Below are 12649 nucleotides of genomic sequence, written 5' to 3' on the forward strand. Positions count from 1 at the left end.
AGTTGTCCTGCACGCTGCCCAGCGTTGCAATAAACATACACTTTCTAGCATTAAACTGTTAGAGAGTCTTTGACACAGTTGGATATCAGTACTGGATCAATATCCGTACTTTTAATAAATCATTCTGGTTACTTCACCATCTTCATTGCCATCATTCTGTCCTCCAGGTGGCCAGATAAGGCTGACAGCTCACAGGACATCTGCTGCATCCCAGCTTCTTTGATAGTTTCATTCTTCTTAGGACAATTCTTTCATTTCTCCTTCAAGGATAATTCTGAGCTTCCCTAAATCAACAATACTCTTCTCTTATCTAAGCAATTCATCAGGAATGAAGCTTTCTACGCTCTATAGTCCTAACTGAAAAAAGCCTCGCCAAGGAAACCTCAAATCATTACATTTCTGTGAGCGTGTTCACAGGGCTTCTTAGATGAGGGAAGAGACGAGAATGTTGACTCCATGATCAGAAGGCTTGATTAATTACTTTATGATATATATATTACATTATCACTATACTAAAAAGAAAAAGAAGGACAGGTTTTCTCAGAAGCTAACTAAGCTAAGAATAGAAAAGAAAGGAATGATAACAAAGGCAGCTCTCTCGCACTCTGTCCGAGATAACCCAGTCCTCGATTGGCCATTAATTATAAACATCCAAGATGGGCCAATCACAGGTGCACCTGCTGCATTCCACAGCAGCAGATAACCTCTGAGGACTCATAGCTTCTCAGAAGGAAAAATCCTAAAGAAAGGATTTTTAGTGAAAAGATGTCTGCTACACATTTCCTATCGATGGCAAAGCTCCTTAGAAAACTCAAGGGATGGCTGAAGCTCTGCCTAAAGATGATACATTCCCTTTTCCCTCCTCTCAGCTGGCAGGGCAAAAGGGCCTCCTCAGACACAGCCATCTCCTCTCCAGTCCTCCTGCACTTGCTTTCCCCAATTAAGGCAAGCAAAGCTGCTTACCTCACTATGTTCTTTGGGCCTCTGAAAGAGACTGTCCACTTAGCTACAGCCTGGCAAGGAAGGGAGTCTTACAACACTCTGGATATTTTAGACTTTTATTGCCTCTCTGGCTGAAACAAAGTATCCCCTCACTACTTCTCCATCTTCATCATTCTGTCCTGCAGGTGGCCTGTTCAGGCTAACAGCTTGGAGTGCCTGCAGGGTCCAGCTCTGCTGCAGCCCAGCTTTTCCTCTCACAGCTTAATTCTTATTATGAAAACTCTTTCATTTCTACTTAAAAGATACCTCAGAGCTTCCCTAAATTAACAACACTCTATTCTAAGCTAAACAATTATCCTCTATTATCTAAGCTATCCACATTCTATAGTCCTTAAAAGCTGATCCCTATATTTCCTACTTTTTTTAAACTTTCATCTTTTTGAGAAAGAAGAACAACAGAGCTTTAAATTGAACCCAACAACACACCTAACCTAACCTAACCAAACCTAACCAAACCTAACAGCTAAACTGAGCAAATATCAAAACTATCACGTTTCCTATCTACGGCACAGCTCCTCTTAATACTCGGGGGATGGCTGGAGCTCTGCCTAGAGATGACACATCCCCTTTTCCCTCCTCTCGGCTGGCGGGGCACAAGGACCTCCTCAGGCACAGGTGTCTCCTCTCCAGTCTTCCTGCACTTGCTTGGCTGAGATGATCAGAGCAGCCAGGCTGGAGGCAGGATCGCCTGAGGTCACAAAGGGATGCTACCCAGAGGAAAAAGAAGAAAGAAAGGAACTCTTACTTTCCAGGATCCCATCCTCACGGGCTCAAGCAGGATTCCCTGGCTACCAGGAAGACACACAAAGAGCACCAAGGGCAGCATGTCCCCCTGCGCCTTCCTGTGCTGGGAGCTGTCTGTGCCACGTGGCCCACACTCCTCCTCATCCCTCCCTGCAGGTGTCCTCAGCTCCCAGGGCTTTTGGCCCCTTTGCTTTTTCTTACCTGCAGGAGTTCCTGGGCAGACCAGTGCCTGTCCTTGTCTGCCTGCAGGCAGCAGCGGAGGAAGTCGCGCAGGAGAGCCGAGTGGTGCCTGGGGTGCTGCAGTTTTGGGGGCCCGTTCCTTTCTATCAGCTCAAAAACCTACAGCACATGGATGCAAGAGGACACTCCACCTGCTCCTTTGCTAGCCACACAGAGCTCTCTCCACACAGAGCCCTCTTGCTAAGCTGCACCTTACCCTGAGGCGGGCTTCCCGCTGGTAAGGAGCTTCCCCTTCCACCATTTCCAGCCCCATGATCCCCAGGGACCAGATGTCCACCTTGGGGCCGTAGGCTTCTCCTCTCACCACCTCCCGTGCCATCCAGCTGGGAGTGCCGACGCTGGAGCTGCGCTTGCTGCGCTCAGGGCTGAGCTGAGCACAGAGGCCAAAGTCACCTGAGGACAAAAACAAAGCCTGTCAAAGCCAGCTACCACTGGCAAAGGGGCCAAAACCATTGCCCACTCCAAGCCTGACTAGGCCATGCTGAATCTCGCTGAAAAAGCAGCTGAGCTCTCCTTCCATGTGGCTGGAGCCAGGCAAATAAGGCATTGGTCACTTCAAAACACCCTGACAATTCACGCACTGGCCAAGCGGCACTTCTGCCCAAGTGGCAGTCACCAAAATGTGAGCGCAAGGCATATGCTGGAAATACTGCAGCCCAGCAGGGATACCCACCCAACTTGACAGATCCATCCATGCCCACAAGAACGTTGCTGCTTTTGATGTCTCTATGGATGACTTGGCGGGAATGAAGGAAATGCAGTCCTTGCAGGCACTGAGAGAGAAAAAGGAGGGAGGGAAAGTTAACGTGCAGGATCTGATTTCATCCCACCAGCAAGGAAAGAGCTCAACGGGATTGACGGCTTTCTCAGGGAATTGTGAGTGAGGGTGCAGCACCATGGTGCTGTCACCAAGAAGAGCTTGCTGCTTCAACACTCTTGGAAGTTTTTTCTAGATTTCCAAGCAAAGGCATCTGGTCTCCCAAAAGTTCCACCAGCCTTCGGTAGGAAGCGCGTCACCTTTGGCTGGGAGGCGGCACGGCAAAGATTTTTGGGGAAGCCTAGTGGCAGCAGAGGAGGAAGCAGCACCTTCGAGCTGTTCCAGAATCCCTCACCATCTGGGCTGCAATGCTATCCTTTGAAGCTGAGGACAGCTCTTTGCCCTCATGCCCCCTGCATGCTGCCTTCCAGTGGCAAGCAATGTAGGACAGACAGACAGGCTCCAGGCAAACATTCCCAGGCAAAGCTGAGAAGAGGAAGCAAGTGAAACCAAGCGAGAGAGTGAGCACCAGCGCCAGAGGACAGACAGGATGGAAGAGTGCAAGAACCGAGCCTGAGGAGTGCGGGGACACCGGCAGGCAGTTCACTTCCCATGCTCGCTCTTCTCCTGTGTGTTGTGACAGCAGCAGCAGCAGCAGCAGCAAAAGAAAGGTGAGAGCAAGAAATCTCAGCTCTCCTTAACCTCCAGCTGACAAGCAGCATCCTGGGCAGGCCTGGGGAAGCACAAGCAGGATCCCTCACCTCCCGACAGACAGCGCCTATCTGTCCTTCCTCCAGGTACACTGCCCTGAGCACATCAAACAAGGTGCCGCCGTCCATGAACTCCATGGCCAGCCAGAGCTCCGCATCCACCAGGTAGCTGAAAGAAGAAAACCACAGCCTGGAGAGACAGAAATGGGCACAGCCTCAGTCACCCCAGGGCCTGAGCCAGGTTTTTGCAACTGCTCTCCAAGCTACATGTGCCACAAGAGATTATTGAACACCAGCTCCACCTCCTCCCACGCTCTGGAGACGGGCAGAGAAATCATCACCAGCTCCGTTCTCTGCCAGTGACCAAAGGGCATCGCCTCTTCTGGCTTGCACGAGCTAAAGCTACATTGACATGAGAATACACCAACCTGTCTAAGTAGGTAACGATATTGGGATTCCTATTGTCCCTCATGGCCAGGATTTCATTGGCAGCCAGCTCCTCGGACATGTCCTCCTCAAGTGACATGATCTTGATTGCCACCTGCAATGACATTGGCGACCATTACCTTGAGAAGATGCACCCTGCTGGAGATCACAAGGAGCACAGAGCGAGTGCTGGTACAATGAGGCAGCGGGCTGTGCCAAAGTGCCTTGTCACTAGACAGCAGAGCTTAGCAGAAGCACCAAAGGCCATCCCAAATTCATTCTGCCCCCTGAGCAGCCTCTGCTGCAGACATGGAGCAGCCATCCAAACCTCCAGGCAGAGCTCACAGCAGCAGGGAAAGCGCTCCAGAGCTGCAAAATGGCATGGGGCTGTTGGCACTTTACCTGTTGTCCGCTGCCGGTGTCAAGGGCTTTATAAACAGCTCCAAACCCCCTAGAAAGTCAAAGCAGCAGAAAGAGCCCTTTATCCCTTGGCAGTGAAAGCAAGCCCAGGCAGCAGATCTCCCCAGGCTGCCTGGACGCCTTCCTTAGAAAATGCCTGGCTGCGGCGTCTCTCCGGCCAGCAGCACGTCAGCCCGTGAGCCCTCTGCCATGCGGGGCAGGCTGTCCAAGGGAACACTAAGGTCCAGCATGAAGACCAAGGGCCGCTGGAAATCTCCAAGGCACGCACCCAGCCAGGTAATTTCCAAACCTATGGGGGAGCTCTCTCCTTGTGCCGGTGTGCATACATGTGTGTGTCAAAAAAGTGAGAACAATTAGAGTCAGAAGACTGTCCTTGAGAATCTGACATTTCTTGAATGGCAAGGTGCTCTTTCAGGCCAGAAAGCTGCAGGGCAGGGGGTTTCCCAGCTCCTGCTCCTCATTGCTGCAAGCAAGACACTGCCAGCATCAACTTGTCTTTGATGAGGACTTTGGATTGCTCTGACCAAGCAGTCCAGGCAGGCGACAGGAGGTCAAGCCAGAGCCTGACCATGATTGGAGCTTGCCTGACTTCACGCTTGATATTGTACTGGCCAAAGACCTGGCCCACACTTTTGTAAAATGAGCCAATGTCACTCTTACCCTCGTCCGAGTTCTTCAAATGCCGTGTATTTGCTCATTGGCTGGCCCAGACTCGCGATGCTCCCTGTAAGACAAAAGCAGTGCAGGGCGCTCACTCGCACACAGAGACGCCACTCCCCAGAGCATCCCAAAGACAGCCCCACTGCCGGCAGCTCTGGGCCCTTTGCGGTCCCTTGGCCTCCAGTGGCTGAGACCAACACGTGGGAGGGCCGTCTTCTCGACCTTTCATCAGGTGGCCTTTCCAAGAAGGCCTTTATTTCGTTCAAGCGCAGCATCCCATGCGATAAACCAAAATGATGAGCCCTTAAGAAGGGGGCCCTAAGAGGTAACCAAGGGCCTTTGCAGCCTCTGCAGTCACACCCACCATCACTGGCAGGTCCACTGTCAGGGGCACAAAGTGTCTGAGCCGGAGGAGGAGTAAGAAGGAGAGCCAGAAAACAGCTGGGGCCAGAGAGCTCCCTGGGGCCTAGGCACTTGCTAGGTGCCAGCCTTCTGCTCAAGCAGAAACAAGCTTGGCTTTTGTCTTTGGCCCAGAAGGCAGCCCAGGCAGAGCCAAGCCAGGCCCAGCCACCCTCACAGACAGCAGGGACTCCCTGAGCGCTGCCGCGCTGCCTCAGAGCACAACAACAGCTTCTGCAGAGAGGCCTAATGCCTCTGAGACCGAGGGGCAACTTCTGGCGCAGCCTACACCCAGACACGCACACAACACACTGCTCTGGCAGACAAGAAATGCACCGGATGTACTCAGTGTCTTCAGGCCCTGCTCCTCCCTCATCTTGGGCTGCTGGGCTGCGCTGCTGCAGGAAGTGCCAGCAGCGGGTGGGCGAGCTGGCTACTGAAGGCCATGCTGGTCCAGCGGCACCAGGTTGAATTGCAGAGCCCGTCTTGAGCTGGGACAAGAAAGGATTGCCCATCAGAAGGGTGGCTGGTACACATGCCCTGCGGAGTGCACGGCAAAAGCAAGGCCTTGGGAAGGTGCTGTCAGCCACCGCCAGGCCTCTCCAGCTAGGGCGTTTCCCATGTCCCCTTCTCAAAGGCAACTTTGGGAAAAGCCCAAAGGCTACTTGGACGCAGCCCCTCAGGGACACTTCCATGCTCCACGTTTGCAGCTTTTCTGCTAGACACTGGCAACAAGGTATCACTGAGGCTGCCAAGATCCAGAAAGAGATCAGAGCATGGCCCCAGAGCCTTATTGCTGTCCTCCTTCTGTCTTTCCCTGGACAATGAAAGCAGCCCGGAGCTGGCATGCAACGGTCTGCTCAGAAGCCCGCAGCGTGTCCCTTCTCTGATCTGTTTCACGGATTTCCCCTCTCTATGGCAGCCTTTAGGGAGCCGCCCTTTGGAGCCGCCTTCCAGCCCTGCCCAGACCCACCCGCCCTTTACAATGCAGGGCTGCCGAGGATTCTCCTCTCCAAACTCTGCTCTGACCGGCTGGAAGCGAAGCACAGCCTGAAGCTAATTAGTCCATTAGGAGAGGGCAGGTCCCTTCCAGGGCCCAGTGTCTCCCAGGTACCCTGCAAGGCTGTCAATTGTGTCTTTGGGCCGCTCTGTCCGCTGACCATGGGCAGCCTGCACTGACAATGGACACAAGGGGCTAACTCCTACACTGAGAATCATTGAATGCTGCCTCCTGTCTGATCCCAAGAGACATTCTCGGGCCCTCTCAGCATCCCAGCTTAAATGTCAAACTTCAGAACCCATTGGCTGGGGCTCCCTGGCTTGCCTGAAGCAGCACTATGTCATGGCAGGAAGACAGACCGTCAGAATTTTCAGCCAAGAGCAACAAGGGCTGCTCCAAAACAGAAAGCCTGGCCCTGCACCAAAGGCAGTGCCAAGCTCAGCTGCCACTTACCGGCTCTGCGTGTTCAGGCTGTGGAGGGACAGCAGCTGGAGGCTTGATGTTCCTTTGCTCCTCTTCAGCCTCTTTCTCCATGACAGAGGCAGCTGGAGGAGCTGCTGAGCCAGCTGTTGAGCCCCGCAGACAGACAGAAGTGAGAGAGATGGGCAAAAGCCAATCCCTTAGGAGCTGCTTTCTATTGAGCTGGGAAAGGACCCAGAAGTAGAGGAAATCATAGACTTTGATACAAGTGGGACTCTGAGTCACGAAAAGTCGAGGAAGATGGCTGCATGAGGTGCTACTCCATCTTGCTGTGCAGTTGAACTTCCCTGCTGCCTAGAAGCAGCAAGATGCCTTGGAGCTGTCCCATTTGCCTTTTGTCTCTTGAAAGGCTCTTCACTGGAAAATCAGCAAACAGCCAGGGCTCCCTTTGCTACTGCTGATGCCACCGGGCAGCTGGCCTTTCTTTCAGCCTCCCACGCTGGCACTCCACACTCGACTGCAACAGGCCAAGCTGGCAGAATTGCTGCACAATTCTCACACGCCAGCAACGTCTCAGCTTCCTTTTCCACTCACCAAAGGACAGGCTTGTCTCCACCTGCGTGTCAGGTGACCTGCAGCGAGCAAGGCAGAAGTTACCAGAGGCCCTTAGAAAAGTGCCCGTGCTGGCGACTCCCACAGCACGAGGCAGTCCCAACACAGAGCCACTTTGCCAACGTGCCTCCAGGAGCAACAGCTCTTTCCCACAGCCAGCAAGAGAACAACAAGGACGCTATAGTAGGCTCTGTCGACATTTGGGCCTCTTTTGCCAAGAGAGAACTAGAAACAGAGCGGTGGAAATGCCTGCTGCTCTTCAAAAGTTTGAGCTCCTGATGTGCCCAACAGCTCAAGCAGCATTTTCCTCTTCTCTTTCCTGCATTTTAGATCTCTATTCTTTTAAATGGCATGCCCTAATTCCCATCCCTTGGCTGAAGATGATAGCCCAGCAAAGCTTCCATAAAGGGCGCCTTGGCTGCGGCAGCTCCCTGCTGAAGCAGCCCAGGAACAGCTGCTGGGCTCAGCAGCAAACCCTCCCTGCATTGGAGTTTGTGCTGCATCGCCAAGGGAATCGCAGTCTTGGCACACCATCAAAGGGTCAAGTCATGCAGCCAAGGCCTCTAAGGGGCAATGTTGGAGCGAAAGGTGCTTTCCTTCACTCCTGGAGAGAACCACTGAGTTGGTAGAAGTACTTCTGAGGATCTCCCCTCAGAGTCTGCAATTTGCAGCTCGTCTCGCTTGAAGCAGCAAGCTGAGGAAATGACGGACTCCGCTGCCACGCACTCTCCCGGGGAGGGAAGGCAACCGCTGCAGGTTGCACTGCAAATACTCTGCACCCGCCACCCAGTACAGATTCCCGCTTTTTAGCTGATGCTGCTGGCGGGACATTGACCAAAGCGGTGGCATCTTCATGGCCATTTTGTTCCCAAATAAACTGGGTCACTAGTGCAGCATCAAGAGCAGAGTGAAGCAAAAGCTGGGCAATGCCAGCCCCAGGAGAAACCTTTACTTACGAGTCAGCTGGGTCAGGTAGTAGCCGGAATAGACAACAGAAAAGACGGTGCAAACCGCGGCACAGACTTGCCCGATCATTTTGGCAGTGCTGCGCGGGTTTGCACGCTGAATGCCACCCAAGGGAAAGCCAAGACTCCTCTCAGGGTGCAGGCCATCCGCTGAGAACTCCTTGAGCACGAGGATCCTCCTGCAGAAAGCGAGCGGAAGAGCTGCTCTGGATGACCAGGCCTTGTGCGCACCGGGACAACGCTGTGCTGACAGCACTGTGACGTGGCACCGCTCCTTTGACCTCACAATAGCAGCTGCTCTGTGGCTTTCTTGTGCCCAGCAAGGCAACCTTCTGTACAGCTAATGCAAAAGAAAAGCCTGGGAAGTTCTCCTCACTCATAAAGCAGCAGAAAATGTCCTCCCAGCCCATAAGGCAGTGCTCAAGGCATCCCAGGGGAACTCAGAAAATGCGCCAACCCAAGTGGCATCCAAGGAACCCAAGCAAACAAGACTTTTGGTCTCAAAAGCTTTGACTGAAAGCAAGTCTGCTTCTTCTAGGTGGCATCCTAGCTGGTTCTGAAAAGCCTAACTTCTTCAATGAGATTTAGGGGGCAAAAGAAGCAAAGAGAATCAATTTCCAGGACTCTTGTAGGCTGCAGTTCCTTCTTTAGAATGCGGGTGCATGCTTACCTTTGCTCTGACTCCATTTGCAGCCTGACCTCGATTTTGTGGCAGGGAGATGCAAAGCTCCTCTGGTCCTGCTTGCTGTTTCTCTGGCAACTGAATGTCTCTGAACATCCGGAAGATCCGTGCACTGATTCTTGGGCTGCCACACTTGTGTTGTGTTGGAGCTCCGGCAGCAGCCTGTGGCCCACTGCTCTGCAATGGCCTGCAGATGACAAACCCAAAGTAGACCCCTTTGGAACAGTCCAAAGCTGCAGTGGAATATTGGGGTGCATGAGACAGAGAGTACTTTGGACCTTATTAGCATAGGAAAATCGATAGATAAAATGCCTTGGCAAAAGCAAATGGAACTTTGAAAATTAGATCTAGATAGCAAGAAGATTTAATTAGACAGGTTTACCAGAAAAAGAAAATCCTATTAAACAACATAAGCACGAGGTGTTGTTACATGAATAAGTTTGTGTGTGTGATTTCAACCTAATCATTGTAGTATACATTACTAGTCTCCCTAAACTAGTATATAAGTGCTCGTATCCCACAAGAAAATCGGATTCTGATCACCGAGTCAGTCTCCCTGTCTATCTCCATCGCCGACAATTGGTGCCCTGTGTGAGGAAATGAATCTGCCTGACAGGCGGGGAGTCGGCAAGCCCCTGGAACTGATCGTGACGGTTAGAGAACCGCATTTGGGCCTGCAATCCCTGTCTGCTGCGCTTTGACAGGTGAGCCAGGGGAACTAAAGGAATGGGAAAGGAAGTGTTCAAAGAGAGAGACGTCTATGAAACCGTGCTTGCCCTTCTGGACAGGCGTGGCTCCCCCACCCCAAAGCACAACCTTAAGTCATTTTATGATGGGTGTCATACATGGTCCCCGACGCTACCCCTTCTTCTGTATTTAGTCTCCACTTCCGGGACGAGGTCGGAGTAAAGCTCTATGACCTCACTACACTGCCATGAGCCAGAGCTCCGATTGCTTCCTGCTTGGAAGGCGGTCATGGACGCAATTAAAAAAGTGGGAGGGTGCGGGGAAGACTGTGAGGCTACAGCCTGTGAGGCTACCCTGAGACGGCCCCAGCCGGATTGAAATCTGCCCAGGTCCCACTCTCCATCCCTGGTCTGCACGCCCTCCCCAGCGAGTGCCAGGGATAGAGCCTGGTCGCCACCCCCAGTCCCACCGCCACACTGCCAGCCATGCCAGAGCCGCCGCACACTTATCGCTTATGCAGCAGACACTGACTCTAGCAGTGAAGGGGAGCTGGACTCTTTCAACCCTGGCCCTGAAAAAGATGCGAGCTTACTCCCTTTGGATACGTGTAACAATTGGTTCTGGATAAAAAGGAAAGCCCTTAAGGACAGAGACCTTGACACTGCTGCAGAAATTTTTGTGGCCCTTGTGCAATTTGGCCTGAAGGGGGAAAATACACAATGGGAGCCCCCCAGATCACTCGGAAATTAAGGAACTGCACCATACGTACCGCTGCGCAGGAATATGGACTGGGGTCCCCCTACTTTAGTAATTTATTAAGAGCAAGCTTTACTACTCACCTCATGACTCCTCATGATGTTAAGTTTTTGGCAAATCTGTTGCTCACACCAACACAATATGCTATATTTATGCCACAATGGAAAAAAGGGCTGGAAAATTTAATTGCAATGTATGCAGGGCATGCAAACCAAGCCCTGGCTGCCTTAACTATTGACCACCTTGCGGGGGAGGGGGCGCATACCAAGCCTAATGCCCAAGCCACCTTACCAAGAGAAGGCCTACAGGATATTAGGGCAGCTCGCCTGGCATTCCTTAAGGTTCCTGATGCCAAAACTACGCAACAGTCCTTCATGAATATCAAACAAGGTCCGCAAGAGCCTTACTTGCAGTTTGTGGACAAATTGACACCAACATTGGAGAGACAAATCGATAGCGAGCAAGCCAGGGAGATTATACTCCTCAAACTGGCCATCGAGAACACCAACCTGGACTGTAAGCAGCTTTTAAAATCTTTACCCCCTGAACCTGAACCCACTTTACTCCAAATGATACAAGCATGCCACCGCTTGGGGACATTAAAACACACCACAGCAGTCACATATCAAGCCATGGGGCAAGGCATAGCGAACGCTTTTGCCACTGTGAAACTAACCCCTGGGAAACAGCTGGCTTGTTTTGGCTGCGAGAGATATGGGCAAATCTGGAGAGACTGCCAAAGAACGCAAAAACCTAAAGCTCCGGGTGTATGCCCTTGCTGCGGGAAAGGCCCTCACTTTGCTAATAGATGTCGCTCCAAGTTCCACCACAATGGCCAGCCTTTGCAGGGAAACTTCTCTCGCAGCACGGGACGGCGATGCGCGAGGATGGAAATTCCGCAGCCGACGCAGCAGCTGGGAGCAACCGTGAACTTCCAATCGGCCCTGCCCCCGCCCGCCGAGCAATTGTCGCTGACTTACAACCAGCCACCCCAGGCAGTGCAGGAATGGACCTGGCAACCTCCGACACAGTAACATTGCTTGATTCATCTGTCCATTTGCTTCCCACAGGAGTTTTCAGACTGCCAGGACAGAATATGCACGCTTTGATTATAGGCAGATCTTCCACCTGGATAACAGGGTTGTTTGTTCTCTCTGGGGCTATAGACTCTGATTCCCTTGGGGAAATAAAGATGATGGCTTGGACACCCCCATCCGCCCTGTGTAGTCCCGGCCGGGAGCAATATAGCTCAACTTATACCCTCTCCTGCAGCACCCCTGCCTGCACCCCTGGTAGCTGAATAAAGGGAGGGGGGTTTCGGTTCTACAGGGGTGCCACAGATTTTATGGACACAAAATATTACCTCTGAGCGTCCAACATGCCAATGCAAAGGGACTCTGAAAGGCAGAGACACTCCTAACAGGACTCATTGATACAGGAGCCGGTGTGACTGTTATCTGAAGGAGCCAATAGCCCAATGAGTGCCCATTAACGACTCAGGACTCTCCAGCCTGGATGGAAGGAGCGAAAGCCTGGAAAACCAACACTTGGTGCAAATACCAGGGCCTGATTGCCACAGTTAAACTTTTTGTGATGTCTGTGTCCCTGGTTTTGTGGGGGAAATATTTTTTAACAGAGTGGAGAACTTTTATGCATTTAAATTTTGTACAGGAGTCATTTGGGACACTCGACACCCCCACAATGGTCCCCAGCTGAAGTGCCCCAGGCACTTTCAAGTATTGGAAGGAGCAGCCCAGCTATCAAAAGGCACAGTTCATACAGATCTAAAGCCCTGAAGGACACCTAACCCTGGTCAGTTTTCCAGTTACTTGCCTTTTTTTTAACAATGTATTTGTTAATCATTTTTGGTACAGCTATTTAGTACTGTATTGAAATAAACACAGGCAGGGGACCTTCCTCTTCCTTGATGCCTTTATTAAAACTGATCAGCTCTGGTGGGGAGAACCTCTGGGTGGCTCCATGCTCATAACACTAGTGTTCCCAGGAGTGACTCACAAAAGGAGGAAGAATGCAACTTCGTCCACTGATCCGCAGACAAGAGCTAGAAGTTCCATCCTCAAGACAACATAAGGAAATCTGCTGCTTTTTCCTTCAACATTTGAGGTCTTGTGTGTAGCTGACATCTTTGAGGTTAGGGTGATGGGTAAA

The 12649-nt window shown here is 51.9% G+C and overlaps 1 protein-coding gene across 1 annotated transcript; it reads right to left on the reverse strand.

Annotated features, from left to right (window-relative positions):
* Nucleotides 1-1607: 1607 nt before the first annotated feature.
* LOC139589211 (serine/threonine-protein kinase PAK 3-like) lies at nucleotides 1608-8425 on the reverse strand. Its single transcript, XM_071425416.1, has 12 exons — nucleotides 8347-8425; nucleotides 7374-7410; nucleotides 6812-6935; nucleotides 5704-5791; nucleotides 4960-5023; nucleotides 4282-4330; nucleotides 3882-3994; nucleotides 3505-3622; nucleotides 2660-2759; nucleotides 2183-2379; nucleotides 1948-2085; nucleotides 1608-1709 (listed from the first exon to the last, which is right to left on the reverse strand). The coding sequence occupies exons 1-12, from the start codon at nucleotides 8423-8425 to the stop codon at nucleotides 1608-1610; spliced, it is 1209 nt and encodes a 402-aa protein (XP_071281517.1).
* Between the last annotated feature and the right edge of the window lie 4224 nt (nucleotides 8426-12649).

The sequence above is a fragment of the Agelaius tricolor genome, unplaced genomic scaffold (assembly GCF_023055355.1).
Source record: "Agelaius tricolor isolate 1412-34295 unplaced genomic scaffold, bAgeTri1.0.p SCAF_4, whole genome shotgun sequence".
Classification (NCBI taxonomy): domain Eukaryota; kingdom Metazoa; phylum Chordata; class Aves; order Passeriformes; family Icteridae; genus Agelaius; species Agelaius tricolor.